General features: G+C 49.0%; 1 protein-coding gene across 1 annotated transcript in view; it reads right to left on the bottom strand.

Moving 5' to 3' along the window:
• Positions 1–4,578: 4,578 nt before the first annotated feature.
• ASIC2 (acid sensing ion channel subunit 2) overlaps positions 4,579–18,126 on the bottom strand; it is a 417,764-nt gene continuing 404,216 nt past the window's right edge. The window contains exons 4-11 of the mRNA XM_042836058.1: positions 10,448–10,598; positions 9,947–10,003; positions 9,094–9,247; positions 8,490–8,581; positions 7,779–7,858; positions 5,397–5,465; positions 5,085–5,259; positions 4,579–4,693 (exon numbers count right to left, since the gene is read on the bottom strand). Of these exons, the coding sequence (XP_042691992.1) occupies positions 5,158–5,259; positions 5,397–5,465; positions 7,779–7,858; positions 8,490–8,581; positions 9,094–9,247; positions 9,947–10,003; positions 10,448–10,598 (705 nt within the window). The 3' untranslated portion in view covers positions 4,579–4,693; positions 5,085–5,157. The remainder of the gene's footprint in view (positions 4,694–5,084; positions 5,260–5,396; positions 5,466–7,778; positions 7,859–8,489; positions 8,582–9,093; positions 9,248–9,946; positions 10,004–10,447; positions 10,599–18,126) is intronic.

Raw genomic sequence — 18,126 nt, 5'->3', positions numbered from 1 at the left:
CTCAGGTCAAACCAGCACAGCTCTGCTGCCTGCTGCCATTGAGATGCCACTGAGCATCACGTAAAAGCTGAGCTCTTTATCAGTGCTTAATAATACTGTAGAGAGCAGGCAGCTAAGTTCTCAGCCACCCCAGGACATGGCAGAACGTTCTCTTTCTTCCAACATGAATTTGGCTTTGCAGCTGATAGATAAGACCGTCAGAGTCAACACAATGTGCATTGCCTTTAATCAATTGACATGCTAGATCCTTGACAGAAAAACACTTTGTACCCAGTGGTAATTATTTGTTCCCTGCCTGTCTTGGAGATCACAGCACTTCCAGTGTGATAAGCGGATGAAATAGGGGACTTTTTTTCTATGAACTATTCCTCAGTGGATGAAAGTCAAAGCCATCAAACAGCTGTAAGTGGAAGAGTGACACTGCTGCGAAGACCTGAAGACCTGGCCAAGATCTGGTGTGAATGCCCTGGAGATGAAAAGGGTTTGTGGGTGTCTATGGCTGGAAAAACTGGGTACCAATCCAGCTTGCAAGGAGGTAGGGTGACACCAGCAAAGTGTGGGGGTCTTCACTTCTGAGTGAGACTCCTTTAATGCTCTTCGCATGGTCTTCTCCATCAGCCAGCTCTGAGTGCTGCAGGGATGGGGCAGCACTCTGGAAATGTTGTGCTGGGAACGTAATGAAAGGGTGGCGGGGCTGAGGGAGCATCCTCACTCCCCGGCAGGCTCTTATTTGATTGCATTTAGCTTCCCCTCTGCCACGACCTCCTGTTGTGGCTTTTGTCTGCCAAATTAAAGAACCTTTTATTAGAAATCTCACTACAGTGGAATTTATGGACTGAGGGAGCCACCTCTTCACCTTCCCTCTGTTAAACGAAATGACTTGAACTTTTGTGTTCTGGCAGGCGGTTTGCCAAGGCTCAGCCCTCCCCTGCAGCTCTCAGACCAAGGCTTTGCAATTTACAGTCCTGCCTCCCTTTTAGCTGCTGCCTGCCCAATGTTTCTTGTGTAGGATTGCTGCATTCTGCAGGAACCTAGCACAGTACGAGGCTCTTCGGTCTGGGATATGTTGGCCACCAGTGAGATGCTGTGCTTGGATTCCTCCAGACCATCAGCACCACCAATGAAGAAATCTTGGTTGTGGTTTTGGGGCAAAACTCATGATGGGAGATGGGAATGGGGACAACTTCTGGGAAATCATGAGTGTTCAAGCTGCTGTGAGTTGAGATACAGACTGGGTAATCAAACACATCTTTTAGGAAATGGCTACCACAGGAATTCAGCACAGAAACCCAGGAGCTGAGGTTTCTCAGTCTGCCTGGTCTGGAGGGACCCTCGTCCAGGCTTAGCTGTCAGCTGATGACAGTTTATCTGCTGGAGCCCACTGCCATCGTCTCACTCATCTTTCCATCCTCTCTGGGTGCCACTTTGTGAGCTGCTTTTGCATTTGGGGTTTGGATCCTATAATGTTCCCATTTCTCCTGTGGACTCCAAACCAAAGCAGGAGATGCCCATGGGCCTTCAAGCACAGAGATACAATGCAAAGGGCCAGCATGGCTGTAAGGCCACCATGGATGTAAGGTCACCATAGATATAAGGCCACCATGGATGTAAGACAACATGGATATAAGACAACATAGATAAGGCCACCATGATTCTACGGCCACCATAGATGTAAGGCCACCAAGGATGTAAGACCACTATGCTTGTATGGCCAACCCTCTTCCCAGCCATTAATGAGTTTAAGGGATAGAAAGACCAGTTCATACAAGGAGCTCAGACCAGACAGTGCTGTAATGGCTGCTTCAACCCTATGCACATATAAGGGCCTGGAGATGTCACAACAAGTCTCCTTGGGTCAAGGATGCACAAATCCCCTCCACTGACCTAGAGGGGACCACGGGGATTTTGCAACAGGAGACGGAACTTGGCATCTCTGCAGCTTCACAGCTGTGCTGTTGTCGAGCACTTGTTAGCAGCTAATGGCTGCTGGGCATCCCATGGATAATGACCATGCGGCCTGAGTCCACGTCTCAGGAGATAATGAAACTGATAAGACCAAATGGGCTCTTCAGCACACCCCTTGGAGGCTGTGCTCTTTGGGAGCAATCAGCTGCTGTTCCATGCCAGCCTGCACGCTCAAGTGGCTTTTCTCTCTAGGGTGGATCAGCAAAACTCTCCGCAGCACCTCTGGGCAGCCCTGAGGTGCCCCATCTCATCAAGCTTCAGCAACGACTTCCAATGGCTCTTTACCAAAAACTCTTATAAGAGATTAAATTGCCAAGCGGGAATATTTATATCCATCCAAATAACTCCAGGAGTCACTGCTGCCTTTAACCCTTAGGAGGCAATATCCTCTGAACACTTGCCTGGCAGGCTGGAAGAGATTGAATTGGAATCTCCAGGTCTGAAAGGACTTTGCCTGCCCCTTTTCATGGTGACATTGTTTTTAGGGGTGCTGAGGCTCACAAGCTGTATATTTTGTTGGGAGCCTTATTTTTTGTGTATGGGATAAAAATATTGAGGGGACTGGTGCCTAACTTTGGCTGTAGGGCAAGAGAAGGTGAAGGAAAATTCAGCCCAAATGTGTGTGGAGATGTATTATAAGGATCCTTGGTGCCATGACTTGGGGTTACTCACTGGCTGGTGAGTAGAGCAAGGAGCTGGGCTGCAATTCTGTCCCTGTGTTCACCCAAGCAAAGCTCCTATTTACCATCCAACCGGTCAAAGCCACACCAAAATCAGGGAGAGGAGTCAAAATGGTGCCAAGTGTGGCAGGGTGCGATGGGAGAACGTGGTTCGGGGTTTGCAGAGACAGAGCTTGGCTATCCTGAGTCATTGCACTGAGGTCAGTGCCACCAGTGGGGACCTGGACTGGGCACCAGCTGCCTTCATTCCCCATTAGGCATACACTCATCACAGCAGATTTTAGAGACAACATGAAGGGTTTTGTGTCTCCTGTGGTCCGGAAATGGCAATCGCCATCAGCCAGGAGAGCTGCCCATGTAAGCCCAGCCCTATGTCAGAAGCTCTTCATGTTGGTCCCACAAAGCCAGGACAGATGACGGGGCTGGAAGAACGGGGCGATTATTCCCAAGACAGACCCACCTTGAACACCCTTGGTTGGTTTCTTGCTTGCTTGCGAGGTGGTTGGATATTAGAAACAATTTCTTCTCTCAAGAAGAGGCGATGCATTGGCACAGGCTGCCCATGGGGGAGCCACCATCCCTGGAGGTGTTCATGGAACGTGGAGATGTGGCACTTGGGAACATGGTCTGTGGGCATGGTGGGATGGATTGGGGTTGGACTTGGGGAACCGACAGGTCTTTTCCAGCCTTCATGGCTCTTTGATTTTATGATGGCTCTGTACTTTTCCCAGGGCAAAGCGATGCTGTCAGTCCCACAGCCAGCTGCAGACCCAACCACCACACCTCCAGGCTACAAAACCAGCAGGGTTGGGAGCTTCCCAAAATTCGTTTTCTCTCTTTTTTGAGGGGAGAACTGCATCATTTTGACCCAGTTCCCTTCCACCTCTTGGTCAGCGATACATGAGACTCCAAGAGATGAGCAGGATGCACAGCCAGTGCAGATGGGGATGTAGTAGGGGACTAAAGGGACTTGGTGCCCACTATGCACTAAGATCACAGAATCACAGAATCACAGAATTGTAGGGGTTGGAAGGGACCTCCAGAGATCATCGAGTCCAACCCCCTGCCAAAGCAGTTCCCTACAGCAGGTCGCACAGGTCGGCATCCAGGTGGGTCTGGAACATCTCCAGAGCAGGAGATTCCACCACCTCCCTGGGCAGCCTGTTCCAGTGCTCCTCACCTCACTGTAAAGAAGTTCTTGTGCACATTGGTGCAGAACTTCCTATGCTGCAGTTTCCGGCCGTTTCCCCTTGTCCTGTCTCCACTCACCACTGAAAAGAGTCCGGCCTCGCCATTCTGCCCCCCACACCTCAGATACTGATAGACCTGGATCAGGTCCCCTCTCAGTCTTCTTTTCTCAAGGCTGAACAGACCCAGTTCACTCAGCCTTTCTTCATAACAGAGATGCTCCAGAAGATGGAGGGGGAAGGGGCGAGGGAACGGGGTGGGCTCATCCTAGTGCCTACCTCTCGCCCAGACTGTGCTGGGGGCTCCAGCTTGGGGTGGGGGCAAGGCAGAAATGACACAGCCCGGCCATTTCCACAAGACCAGCTTTAATATCAGTCATGAGAACGAGGAGAAAGCACAGAATCCATTAACAGAAAAAATAATAATAATAAAAAATAAAAATAAAAATTAAACACGCACACACACACACACAAAATTAAAAAAGGAAACTTCAGAAACCCACCGCCCCGTGCCCACCCCTCCCTCAAACCTTCCCCCCCTCCCCCAAGGACTGTCCAGGCACTGCAGATGGAGGAGCACGACACAGCAGCCGGGTGGGGACGATCCACCGAGAGCCACACGGTTGCCCCTCCGCAGGGATGCTCACCTGGGGGTGTCGGGCAGCGCTGAGGTGGCCCGGCCTCGGGGACCTGGCTTAGCTTAAGATTCATCACAGACTGACACGAAGGACAAGAACGTAAGAAGAATCCAAGAGCTGCGACTTTTTGTTTCTTTATTCTAATTCAGCCTACGACGTTAGTAATGGTGATTTCAGGGGATGGCTGGGCCCGCGAGTTCCTTCTTGTAGTGAAAATCAGAGACTGTAAAGAGGAACAGAGCTTATAAAGACAGCTAGGGATATATTGCCGTAAAAAGAACTGGCATGCAGGTGCTTTGTACATTTGGCAGTATGTGAGGTGGCGGGGCTTCTCAGTGTTTGTGGTGCTGGTCTCTGTGTTTTGTACAGTTCAAAAAGGAGCTGCTGCCTTCACAGCTTGGAGACAACCCCCCCAGAGGAAAGGACAACACAAGTCAAGTCCAAGGCGTCTCTCGCTTGGTTTTGGCAGAGTATATATATAATATATATATTTATTATTTTTTTTTTAATGCATAGCGATTTTCTTCCTGTTTTTTTTATTATTATTATTATTTAATTTTTTTTATTAATTAATTTATTTTTATTTTTATTTATTTTTTGCCCCCGTTGCAAACCTGAGCTCGGTCCCTGCTTTCCCGTGCAGTTTCCCTTCCTTAGGTGTTGGCACTGTGCAGAGGTCGGGCGGTGTCAGCAGGCGATCTCCTCCAGTGTTCCCAGGGTGGCCTGCAGTGGCACGTTCACAGTGTGGCTGATGGTTTCCGAATGGTTTGGCATGGGGTCACAAGTGCTCTGCGATGGAGAAACGGGACGGGGTTACCCCGGGGCTGCTCTCCACCCACTGCCTCTCCTCGTTGGCACCGCTAAATTCCTTTGCTACGGAAGCACGATCAGTCCTTGGGAAATAACGCAGTGATGGGGCTCCTTACCACGTTTTCATCATGGCTCCCTTCCTCTTCCTCCTTGCCAAGTAGGTCTAATAATTTCTCCTTGATCAGCTGCAAAAGAGGGAGGGTTGGTTAATCATAGAATTCGGTGATTCTATGATTCTAAACCGGGCAGGATGAGGTGAGCAGAGCGCCTTCTGACATCAGCAAGGCACGGAATCATAGAACCACCAAGGTTGGGAAAGACCTCCAAGATCATCCAGTCCATCCATCCAGCTATCACTGACCGACCATGTCCCAGAGTACAACATCTGAACATTTCCTGAACGCCTCTACAGCAGTGACTGCACCTCACTGAGCTGGCCAACCCTCCCTTGAATTTTTGAGATTTACCATAGAATCATAGAAGCACCACGGTTGGAAAAGACTTCCTAGACCTTCCAGTCCAACCATCCTCCTACCACCAATATTTCTCTACTAAACCATATCCTTCAGTACAACACCTAAAAGCATGGGGCAAGAGCTGGAGGGGCTCTGGGCTTGGAGGACCCAGATTCAACAGGAAGGAATGAGAAAATCTTCCAGAGAAAACCAGCCCATGTGTCAAACCTGATTTTTTTTTTCACAAGAAAAACAACAAAAAGCTCCCAAACCTCAATTTAAAAATATCTATTTGGGAGTTTATTGAAAATGTCAGCTATGTGAACACAGCTTCCCCTTGCAGCCATGGCTCCTCAGGAGCTGCTGCTGAAAAGCCGATTTGATTTTCAAGGGAAATCCCACAAAGGATGAGAAGGGAGTGCAATTTTTTTATTTTTATTTTTTACTGAAAGCCTTCCACAGGGAGGAAGAAATAAACAACAACCCAAAGAAGCAAGCTAAAAATGTGAGCAATTGGGTCAGCTCCTAAGGAAGCAGTTCCTACGGCATTCTCCTGATGCTGGTAGGAGATGCTTGGTGGGATGCAGGACTGGCTGCACATTCTGCCCTGGTCCAGGACTGAGCAGCATGAACAATGGGAAAAGCCATTCCTAGGCTCAACCCTTTTGATTTTGGGTAAGCTAATAGAAAACAATCCATTTGCTGGCAATCTCAGAGAGTTTGCAATGAGTTCAAGGTGCTTTGAGCCCTGCCTTGCTGAAGCCCTGAGCAGATCAGAGCTATTTGAGGCATTTTATTCCTGCTCTCCCTGCCCAGTGTGGGTCAAAGATCCATCATGACCATGAAGGTGAACTCGCTGTGCAGCCCCAGGTGTGCATTAGGAGATGGGATGCTCTCTTAAGCCATGTTTGCCCAAAAAAAGAATGAAAGAAATAAAAAAAATACAGCATGAGGAAACTGTTAGACAAGTTCTATAAGCAGATATCAAACAAAGGAAAGAAAAAGAGAAGAAAAAAGTCCAGACCTGGCAAGGTTTCTTATTACCTTATTCTTATTATTCTTATGAAAGAAGCCCAAGATAGCCGAGAATAGGAGATTTTAATGAAATATGGTGTGAATTCAGACTGAGATATAAACCAAGGCACCCGGCTCTGTTTGCACACCCAAGCCATTATTAGCTTTATGCTTGTAATTTTCTATCTATTTTACTGCAGGATAATGCCACCAAGTGCTAACAGCCATCCAGAAGGAGCTGTGATGGGGAATGACTGCCTTAAAATGCAGAGCCAGCATCTATAATAAAACTGAAGAGTTTTTTTAAGGATGTTCCAGCAAGATTGAAGCAGACAACATCCCCATGCACCCAGCTGGCTCGGCACACATTGCTGTGGCAAATGCCACAAACAACCTCTAAATACAATATCCCACAGGATTAATAATCCCCAGTGCCATCATGATAAGAGGTGGACGACGGAGATCCAAATTATTGCAGATTTCAGTACAGAGAGACTAAAAATATTGCATTAAACCCCCCAGTTTGGGATGGGAAGTGACAGATGTGCTGGGAATTGCCTCTCCCCAGAGGTGTCACATCCCACTTGTAACTGTGCCATAAATTCATTCTTTCCTGCTATAAAATAGGGCTTGCAGGTTTGGGTTCTTGGGGTCGTCTCATTGCAAACAGGGACCAAAATCCCAGAGGCTTGCTGCAGGCCCCCCAGATGCTCAGTTTCCCCTTTACAATCAAAAGCCATGAAGCTGACCCCCAACATTAACGCTTTTGCAATATGGTGAAGAAGAGTGGGAAATGAGATCCTGGAGGAGAGAATGCTCTAGGGAGGGTTTGTTTGGCTTGAGGTCTTCTGGAGGTGAATTATATGGTATAATTAACTTATAATTCTTATATTATAGTCATTTATAATTAATTCTAGCATTAGTTGAGCACGTTGGGCATGGAGGGTTGTGATCTGTGGTGGCCCTGGCTGGCATCAAGGCTTTCAAGCCCAACCCCTGCCAGGAATAATGTGAAGGCAAGGCACTTACCTCGTATATATAATCAAAGAGCTCTAGTATAGTGAGGATACTAGCACCAATAAATAGCCCCATCTGGCCTCCAATGTCACCTAGGAGAGAGAATAACACGCTGATGGTTTTACCAGAGCAGCTTCATCATCAGCCTTTTCCTTGACCGAACACCTCTACTGCCCAGCCTGATGGGTCTCAAGCACTTAAATCGTTAGTCATCACCCACAAAGCTTGACCCAATTTGAAGCTAAGCAGCCCAACAGCTCCCTGACCTTCCCCATTGAGCTGTGGGGCAGCATTCAAAGGCAAAGAGCCCGGGGTCCTGGATGGCCCTGCTGGAGATTAAGATGAGTTTGGAGCAGGCAGGAGGTGGTGGGTAGAAGGTTTTAAGAGATAGCTTTCTCCATACTGCCTTCCAGCATGAGAATCACCACTGAGAGCATCCATTGCCTGCTCAACCCGAATATCAGGGCTCTGGTATCCAGCAGAGATGGAGCAGCTCACATTAACCTCTCATGGGTGACATATGGATTAGCTATCGTCCCTCAGATCGTGGCCCCAAGCTTGGTGTCAGAAGGAAAAGAAGAGAAGGGATTGAAAGTGTAGTGGATAGAAATGTGGTTGGATTTTGCTGGGATTTCACAGGATGCACTCACTTGTGGCATCTGCCTGTCCCATAAATACACCCAGCTCACACAGACCTGATAATATACCCCGACTCCTCCTTACCAAGTAAGGCTGCCACTTCATAGGCTTTCTTCTGCTCAATCGTCTCATAGTTGAGTGCCTCAAAAAATATGTCCAAGACAAGAATATTTTCTCTGTAGAAAGAGAACAACAGCACCAGCCCATCAGCCACCACTCTGGGACAAGGAAAAGATAAAGGGATCTGGGGGCTTTTCCCCCACCCCCTGTCCTCATCACTCTTTCTGGTGACCTACAGACACCAGGAGGCCAAGGCCGTACTCTGGGAGCCTCAGCACAAGCTGGAGAACTCCTCTCCAAGATCTCTGCTCAGGATCTGAGCGCTGGATCTCACTTTTATGGTAAGAGCAGAAGCCTGAATGATGATTAATAAGGAATAACTCTTGCTGTCTCCATATGGATCACAATGTGCCCAGGACTGGTAGAGGCCCAAGGTGTCCCAATAGCTCTCCTGGGATGAAAGCAACCCACACCTCATCTCTTTGAGGGCTCACCCTAATCCCCCATGGAGGACATACGCCCATATTGTCAAGGTCTAAGCACTTGTGGTTTAAATGGCAAACAGATCTTTACTTTTCACCCCCCTCCCCCTTCCAAACGAAGGAGTTCTGTTTTCTGCAACACTCACGAGATATATTTTTCTGATTTGTTAAATTTCTTCTCCAGGTACTTGGCTGAAGTCTTGCTGGGGATCTTGACCATGGAGAGCTCTTTGTTGTACCTGGTCAGGTTACAGGGTGTCCTGCAGATGCAGTAATTGCTGTCTTTTTCAGCAAGCAAACCTGGAGAAGGTGGCAAAGTTTGATCTCAAGAGTTGGAAATAGGCAGCAGATGTGGACCCAAAGGTCACACAGCCCAGAAAGGAGCCAAGCAGTCAGATCTCAAATGAGAAGAGCTGCAAGAAATCCCGGCCATTTCTTTTCCATTTTATTGCACGCCATTCATAGCAGATTGAAGACAGGCTCTTCGCTGGAGGCCATGCTCTGTTACCAGCATCTGCCTGGGGTTGTAACTCATCTCATGTTGATAACATGCCAACCCTTTGCATGCATCTGATCCTGACAACAGCACTCAACCCTGGAGTCTCCTAAATCCCAAACTAGAATGTGTTGCTCTCTCTCAACCCCAACCCAACTCCAAATCCAAGCTCAAACCCAAATGCAAATACAATCCCAAATCCAAATCCAAAATCAAATCCAGCTCCAAATCCAGACCCAAACACAGACCCAGACCTAGAAGTGCTCCCCTCCTACACATCTCAGGGTGCTTGTTATCCTGATTCTTTCTGCCTCGATGGAACCATAGGACAGAGGAACCTTTATCCTAGGGAATATCCTGCCCTCCCCAACATTCAGATCTTATCAAAAGCCATTTCTGGGCTGCAGCTGTTGCTAATGACCCCATCCAGAAGGACACAGGCTGCTGGAAGTCCCCCCAGCTTGGGACTCCCATGACATCCAGAGACATCTCCTGGTACTCACCAAGCGCAGGCTCTGCACATTCCTTGTACTGCTCCGGGGTACAGAAGGGAGCATCCCCTGCAGGGAAAGGACACATCCATCACTGTTGCTAGGGACTGGTGACATGGAAGCTTTTCAGCCCTGTCCTGTCTCCCTTTTCAGTCCCAAAATGAGCTGAGGGCAGTGTGGGGACAACAAAGAAATGCCACCACTGACTTGACATTTGCAAAGCAAGCCAAGGATGGGTTGGGCAACGAAAGGATTGCAGCACCCATCCTACCTCTGCTGGCTCTGGGGGCCTTTTTTCCAAATCAGAGTCACAGCAAACATCACCCAAGGGTGCTAATCCAGGGACAGAGAGGTGTTACCAGAACCATGGCCCTCTGCCACTCCTGCCCCTGTTTCAGGGCATTTCACAAACATTTCTAGCACCCTCTTCCCTTTAGGACAAGATATTCCCAGCTCCTCTAGTCCCAGGTCCCTTGGCTGGTGGAGGCTGGGTGGATGGAGAGGAACACTGACCTGGCATGTGAACCATTTTGCAGTTGCAGTTTTCCACAATATACCGCGTCTCGCAGTCGATCCTGCAAGCCGTGATGCTGTAAACGGGAAAGAAGTCTAAGCCCATGTCTGACGAGCGACATTCACCCCACGGCGGAGGCAGGTAGGTCAGCTGCAAGAGAGGGAGGAGGGGGTGTCAGGGGATGCAGCATCTCCTCCCACCTACCGATAGGAAGGAAAGGGACCACGCTGGCTGGGGAGAGGGGCAACTCAGCTTGCCTAGTCCAGCCCAACCCCAAAAATTCCAGCACGAGTCACTCTCAACTCCAACTCCCAAACCCGCCCAGGTTGATGCCTACTGGTCCAACCCTTCATCGTGATCTTGGAAATGGCATTAAGCAATTGCACAAATCGGTTTCTCATACCCATCCTCACCCTCCCAGGAACTTTTTTGCAGTAAGCAAGTCCTTGTGCTGCAGAGCTCCCCTCCAGTCCAGCAGCAGAGCCCAGCAGGATGGTGCACAGGGGATGTGCAGCACCAGGCATTCTGCAGGACCAGCTTTAAAGGAACACTTGGTCCTTTCTTGCACCATTGGGAAAATGCTGCTCGTGTAGGGACTGCTGGGGAGGCTGTGACTTACAAATTGGCTCCAATTTGGTGAGAACAAACACAGGGTAATCAGCAGCGGTGTGTGACAGCTCCTGGCTCAGCCTTATGCTCATCTCATGGGGACGGCGCAGGCAGTGCTGGTGACATTAAGGAGCAGATAATGGAAGCAGCAAAATTCCAGCAAAGGAAATGTGATTGCTGTGGTGCGAACAAACCTGGGTCTGCACCATTCCTTTCCTCACATAGGCACTTTTCACACTGACACAAAATGCACCAGGTGACAGCCTTACACAGTAGCACCAGCTTTGAGAAGAGGACAAGTCAGCAATGCCCTTTCCAAACACCTCAGCAGCAAGACACAGTGACCTCAGCCATCCACTTTCCTTGCACCCATGCTGCTGACGACCCACCTTTGCACATCACCTTGCACGAAGCAACCTGGACTGCTCAGTAGTAGTGCAATGCAAACCCTTCTGTTGTTACCACTTTATTTAGCATAAATGCAAAAATAAGAAGAGCAGAACACTGCAGTCCACCACAGAAACCTTAATTGCAAGCCCAGAACATGCTGGAGGAAAAACAGTCGCTCTCTGGCCCCCACGGCCAAATCTACCTTGTTTGCCTTCTGTCTGAAGCTTGGCAGGCTTTCCTATTTCTCTTTATCTTTGCTAAATGCTCTGCAATACTTTTTGCTAGAGAGCAGAAAATAGCACTTCCCTAACCCCTCCTCTGTGTTTTAAAGCAGCATCCAATTTGCCATGCTTTGCTCGAAACACTGAACGCACTGTGCTGGCAGAGCACGTTGGCTGGAGAGAAACATTCATTTAAATATGTAGTGACATTAATCATGTTCTAAAATAAATATGTAAACATACGGTGATGGACTACAAGCCTAAGAACTAGGGGCTAGGTGTGAGGTGCTTCCTTTGGGGCTATCTGGGGGGTCTTCTGGAGATGTAGGGGAAAGAGAGTCATAGAATCATGGTTTGGAAAGGAACTCAAAGATCATAGAACCATGATATCACGGCTTGATTGGGTTGGAAGGGACCTTAAAGATCGAAGAACCATGGGATCATGGAACCCAGTGTGGCTGTGTTGGAAGGGATCACAGAGATTGCAGAACCATAGAATCACAGCATGGTTGGGTTGGAAGGGACCATAATGGTTGCAGAACCATGGAATCATTGCATGGTTGGGCTCGAAGGGATCTTAAAGCCCATCTAGTTCCATCCCTTGCTGTGGGCTGGGTGCCTCCCACCAGCTCAGGCTGCCCAGGGTCTCATCCATGGCCTTGGGACCTCCATTGATGGGGCACCCAAACTTCTCTGAGGAACCTGAAAAGGGGTGAGTCACAAAGTAGAGCCATGTTGTGGACCCTGAAGGATGAATAATGAGCCCAGGAACCCTTCAGGTATGGACCTGGGGTGATTACAACAAAGTTGACATGACATGAGCCACGTGATGCCCATACTGCGCTCCAAGTCTCTTTTGTTGGACCAGATGATTTAGTAGTCTTTGTCAACCATAATGATTCTATGATTTGTGAGATCTCTGGTGAGAGCAGAGCCCCAGCTCACCTCCAAAGCACCTTCAGAACATTTGCACCCTTTCTACACCAGCCTGTAGTGCTTGAGAGAAGGTTTGTCTTTGGCTTTGACTTCATAACCAATCAGCAGCTATATTCTATACTGGGCTTCAATTGCAGATAGGGCGAGAAAGAGATGTTGTGAAGAACTTGACTGGTGGTGAGGGTGGAAGTAAGGCAGAGCTTGGAGAAAAGGCCAGGCTTTGGAGGGAGAATCCAGCCCTCTCCAAATCCAGTCCTACCCCATGGCCCTGGGTCCATGGGCTCATAGCTCAGCCAAGCAGAAGTACTTCTCTATGAACAATTTTGCCACAAAAAGTTCCCACCCAGGAATGTGGAGGTGCTTTGCTCACCACTTTGATGGTTCCCAGTTGTTTCAGTCTCTAACCTGCTGCAGGTTTGCAGGACCAGATGGAACCATGCTCAAGGTAGCCCTGCAGAACATCCATCTCCCAGCCAAGCCAAGGCTCCCAGCCATGATAAGATGGCAGTTCCAGGTCTTCCCCTGCATAGGACCAAGGAGAGACCCTAGACAAGCTCAGAATGAAGGTGAAGGGATCTCGGTGTAACAGTGAACCCTCCTAGGCTCAGGTTGCCCACTAGCCAGGCAAGCACAGAATCACCAGCTCCCTTCCCCTGCTCCTGTGAATATCGATGCTGCTATTTAACTGCTGACAAAAACTTTGCAGCATCGCCCATGGGCACTGGAGTTCCCCAGATCCATCCAAATCCACACTGCTGCTCACTTCAGGGCAACAGCAGTGAGAGCAGCTCAGCACAACACGCAGTGATCTCCGCATCCTGCAGGTCCCATCTGAGCCACAGACAGCTCCCAGGTGCGAAGGTGCAGCCGGTGAAGGCTGTTCCCATCTGTGGAACCAGCAGAAGAACTGAGAATAAAAGCAGCTCCCAGACATTTGCAGCATCTCCAAGAAACAGGGCTGGCTCTGAAGCGGGTGGTGTTGGAAGCCTGCGAAGCAACACCTCTGAATGAAAATACTGAGAGCGTCTCTGCAACAATAGCAAAGTGTTGTTTGAAGAGGATCTTTTCTCATTTGCTTTACACTTGCTGCATAATAGAGTACCAGATGCCATCATTTAGTCATCCGCAGCGGAGAAAGGGGCCCATATGTTGCACGTTGTATGATAAAGGAGAATAAATAATCACAGGCTCAGATGGAATCAGCTCTCTTCTGAGCACCGCTACACACAAATCTTCTAAGCCCTGTAAATTTTATTCTGAGATGTAGGTGACAGGAGCAGGAGATGACGGAGTCGCCATCAGACACTGAGCTTACACAGCTTTTGCTCAGCCAGCACTGGATGTGAGCCACAGTGTTTGTGAACCAGCACAACGTCTGCAGGAGCTGCACAGGCTGAATGCTTAATTAAAGCCAGCTTCATTAACAGAGTTAGGTCTTGTTCCAGAGCCAGGACTACGAGCACTATCCGCCCATGACCTGCATTAGCACAGACCCCATGCAGTGAAGCAAAGCTGGCTTGCTTCTCCCTCCAATCATGGGGTTCCATTTGCTTTGCCCACAATTTACTCCTTTCCAGCTTCCCCAATATGCAGCACACAGATCCATGTGCCACCATACGTTCCATTTTTTGCTCTCAGTGTTAAGACCCGCCCTCCCTGTGCAAGTCAACAAACTTCTGCCTCTCTGAGGGACTCATCAAGGGCTATTAGTGGAGCTTCCATTGTAATTACAGCTTCAGAGGCACGTTGCTTCCCTTGTGCTCTGTAATTTGTAATCAGAAGTGAATCCTCAACTGATCAGCACTACACATGGGTGTGGGACCTCTCAGGAGGGGGCAGGTACATCCCCAGGGACTCAGCTCTGTGCTGCTCCCAGGCAGGGCACATCCTCAGAAATGTTCCCTGAGAGGAGCCCCTTCAGCCCCACAGCCACGCTGTGCTTTTGCAAGAGTGCACCTTGCAGGGGAAGGCTCAGAGCAAGAGGGCAAACACTTCTGCAGCACACAGCTCAATCCTGCCAAAAAGCAATGGAGCAAAATCTGAAGTTTCTCCCATTGCAAGGCCCCATCTGTGCTTCCATGAGCACTGCAAGCCCTTTGGTTAGTGCAAACTGTGGGGTTAGTGAAATGATGAACCTGTCTGCAAAAGCATCCTTCCCTGCAAGCCCCTGTAGCCCTCTCATTGATGCAACTGGTGCGCTGTCAGGGCTGCAAATTCACGCAAAGCCTTTGTATGCACAACAACTGACCCTGGGGTCTGCCTGGGCTGTGCAGTGCAGATACCTGGATCTCCAGTGCACAGAGCTAACAAAGTTGAGGCCATCACACAATGCTGCCTGCCTCACTTGCTTTGCTTTCCCCTCTTTTGTGCAGTGCTCATTTTTGCCCCAAATGCAGTGAGCAGTGGGATTTGGTGCTGGACCAGAAGCTGCCCGGGGATGCTGAGCTGCTCCCCACCACCAGAAATGAGCGACGTCCCTTAGAAACTGGAAGGAAAGGATGAAAAGAGCAAAGCAGGAACAGTTTCTGCCCTCACTTCAGTGGCACTGATCCATCATTTTGCTCTGCTTTCCCAATAGCTGGAGTTCAGCATCAGCCCCTAATTGAGGCCGACAAACGCGCATCCCCTCACATTCGCCGTCATTAATACTTAATTAATTAATTAAGTGCTCATTAAATTGCCTTGATTCCTGCTATTAGGGGATTGCAATGAGCGGTTGCAGTGTGGGAACGTGGCGAAGCTGCTTCCAGCCCTGTTTGCAGCTGTGCTCTGCCATAAATCTGCTTTGGCTCAGCACCACCCGATGTCACCGCGCTCCAGGCACATCCAGAGCCACTAGCCCACCACTGGAGCTTGCAGCCTCAAGGCAAGGTGTGTCTGCTTATGCTGCAAATGAAATAATGACCACAAACCTACGTTCTTTAATAAGACATCAAATGGCATCAACTTAATAGATTTTCAATCCCAGACAGCTTCAGCACTTGTAAAATGCTTAAAAAGCTCAGTGAACACGCTGCAGGTTCCTGTCTCCATCTCCCAGTTAATGATGCTGGAATTTCTCTATTTATCGCCTCCCTGCCCAGGCAGGGTGTGCTGTGTGCCATGCAGCTGTTCTTTCCCATTTACACCAATAAAACTGTCTTGATTGACAAGAGCTTAACCCTTCCAGCAGCCTGCGGTGCTTGGCAAGGGTACACAGCCCTGGATTTGAATGATCACTGGGAGAAAACATTCATTTGGGCACGCTGTGATTTGTGAGCCCCTCCAGGTTCCCTTTTCCCTGGGAATGATTTTGCAAAGCAAAAGTCATTGGGTGGCTGCTCCACGTGTTTTTCTCCCATGCTCAATGAGCTTTGCCTTCTGCTTATATTTTAAATCACAGAACCATAGAATGGTTTAGTTGGAAGCAACCTGAAAGACCTCAAGCTCCAACCCCATACTGTAGGCTGGTTGCCCCCCACCAGATCAAGCTGCCCAGAATCCCATCCAGCCTTGAAACCCTCCAAGGATGAAATGGCAATTAACTCTGCAATCAAATGGCAATTAGCTCTGCCTTTTCCTCCTTGGCTACCTCCTCCACCAGCAGAAGTATTGCTTCACATTCCACTGGTCAATGTGGGCTCTACTTGTTGGACCACGCTGGCCAACCTCACACAGGTGCCCAAGCTGGAGGTTCGTTGGATTTTCTGGAGCTCTGCTATGCTCAGAAAGTGGCTTTCCATCTTTTAAAAGGAAATCTATCTCCTATCCCTGTCACAAAGCAAATGGTGAACAGAAACTGGTGATCACCATCCCATACACACTCATGACGTGCTCAAAGAGTTTCTCTTACCAACCTCCTTCCCAAAGGAGCCCTTTAAATTTCTCTCCATCTTCATCACTCTTCAGTCAGACTCATTTCCACTGCTTGCTCCAAGCCCATTTCCCCTTGTATCTTTTTAGGCCAAATGCCATTTTGCAAGCAAAACCACACAGTTGCCCTACAAAAACATCCTTGCAATGGCTTCCATTCATCCCCCTTGATGTTTTTGCCACCGCTGGCTGGCTTCTTGCTGTTTAATTCATTAGAGCCCAATGACAGACCGGAGGAAATCAACAGGGAGAGCGCGTGGGATTGAGGGAAACTGAGAGCTAACATTTCCAGGAGGAGGTGTAAGACTGTAGGTAGAAGATGCTCTGAGTGAGCGTTGGCAAACCGGGGAAATGTCACTTAATTGCTCCCAATTTTCAAACGCAACAGCCTACGCCCTGTTTGAAAATAGGAGTCAGCACTGCTGGACCCTGAGCCCCATTTCCCTGGCTCTGTAATTACACTTTGTGATCCTGCAGTTGTTGGTAGCTGATGCTCTCTGTCCCGTGCAAACATTACAGGGGGATGAGTCTCCAAGGCGCACTAGAGCCCTATAAAACAATATTGCTCCGTCTTTGAACCTGTTGCTTAATTGAAGCCTCTTAAATTTTTATTGCCAAGTTGGCAGAAATTGCCATTTTAGTGTGCTTTTCATCTTCCCTAACGCACGGCGCCGGTGGCGTGGCAGGGAGCAGCAGTTACCCATCCCATCCACCATGGGTGATGCAGCAATGATGCCATAAAGCACAGCTGGGAAAATGGGATGAAAAGATGGCAAAGCCAGGAGGAATCTGTTTTTGTTTTTTTTTTTAATGGATCAGCCTTCCAAAATATGAATGCCAGTGTGCGCTGCAGCCTTTCCAATGCTATTATGGCCACATGATATTTGAAGTCTTTTCCAACCTTAATGACTCCTTGATCCTATGGTACACACAACGAAAGGGTTTTTTCTTGCAGGCTCACCCAAAAGTGTTGGGAAAAGGGAAATTTTGGGATGCACCCTCACAAAACCAGCAGCAGGGACCTGGAGGGCACAGCCCTGTGCACGGTGCTCCTGCCCTGCTTGGTACCAGCCTGCCTGTGCCTGCAGCCAGCTCCTGTGCTGCTGCTCCACATTTGGCTCATTCATGAGAAAATAAACCTTACTCATTAGGCTCACGGATTGCCATAGAAACGGCTCTCCTGCGTGGCCGGAGCATCTCTGCTCTGCCCCAGCTCTTCCAGCTCCCCTCCTCATGTAACACAGTGTAAGACCCCCAGAAAACAGCAGCCAGTCTCACGTCTCTGTGTGAACTGCCCCAGCTCCCTTCCGAAATCACTCAGAGAGGATTTTTGACGTCCTCCATCAAACCACTCCCATTTTAATTGCCACTGCACTGCCTCCAGCAGTGCCTGAGCATTGGGGAGCTCTATCCTAGCTCCTAAATTCCAAGTAATTAGAGGAAATGGCTTCAGTCTGACATGTCCACAGCAGAAAAACACAGCACAAACAGCTTTTATGGAGAACCCCCTGCTTGCACTGCCTTTGCTTTTGCTGACTCAGCAAGCACAGCTTGCTTGCAGTGTCCCCATCTGCAGTGCTCCCTGGATGCTTCCGACACTACTACTGCATTAACACCACCAACCTGGCAAATGTTTCTTAAAAGTCACTCTGCTGGATGGCTCAGCTGCT

Source organism: Centrocercus urophasianus, unplaced genomic scaffold (assembly GCF_019232065.1).
Source record: "Centrocercus urophasianus isolate 14NV4802_14NV808 unplaced genomic scaffold, USGS_Curo_1.0 seq_57, whole genome shotgun sequence".
NCBI lineage: Eukaryota > Metazoa > Chordata > Aves > Galliformes > Phasianidae > Centrocercus > Centrocercus urophasianus.
Note: the sequence above shows the minus strand (reverse complement) of the source record. Positions and strands in the feature narration are given on the sequence as shown.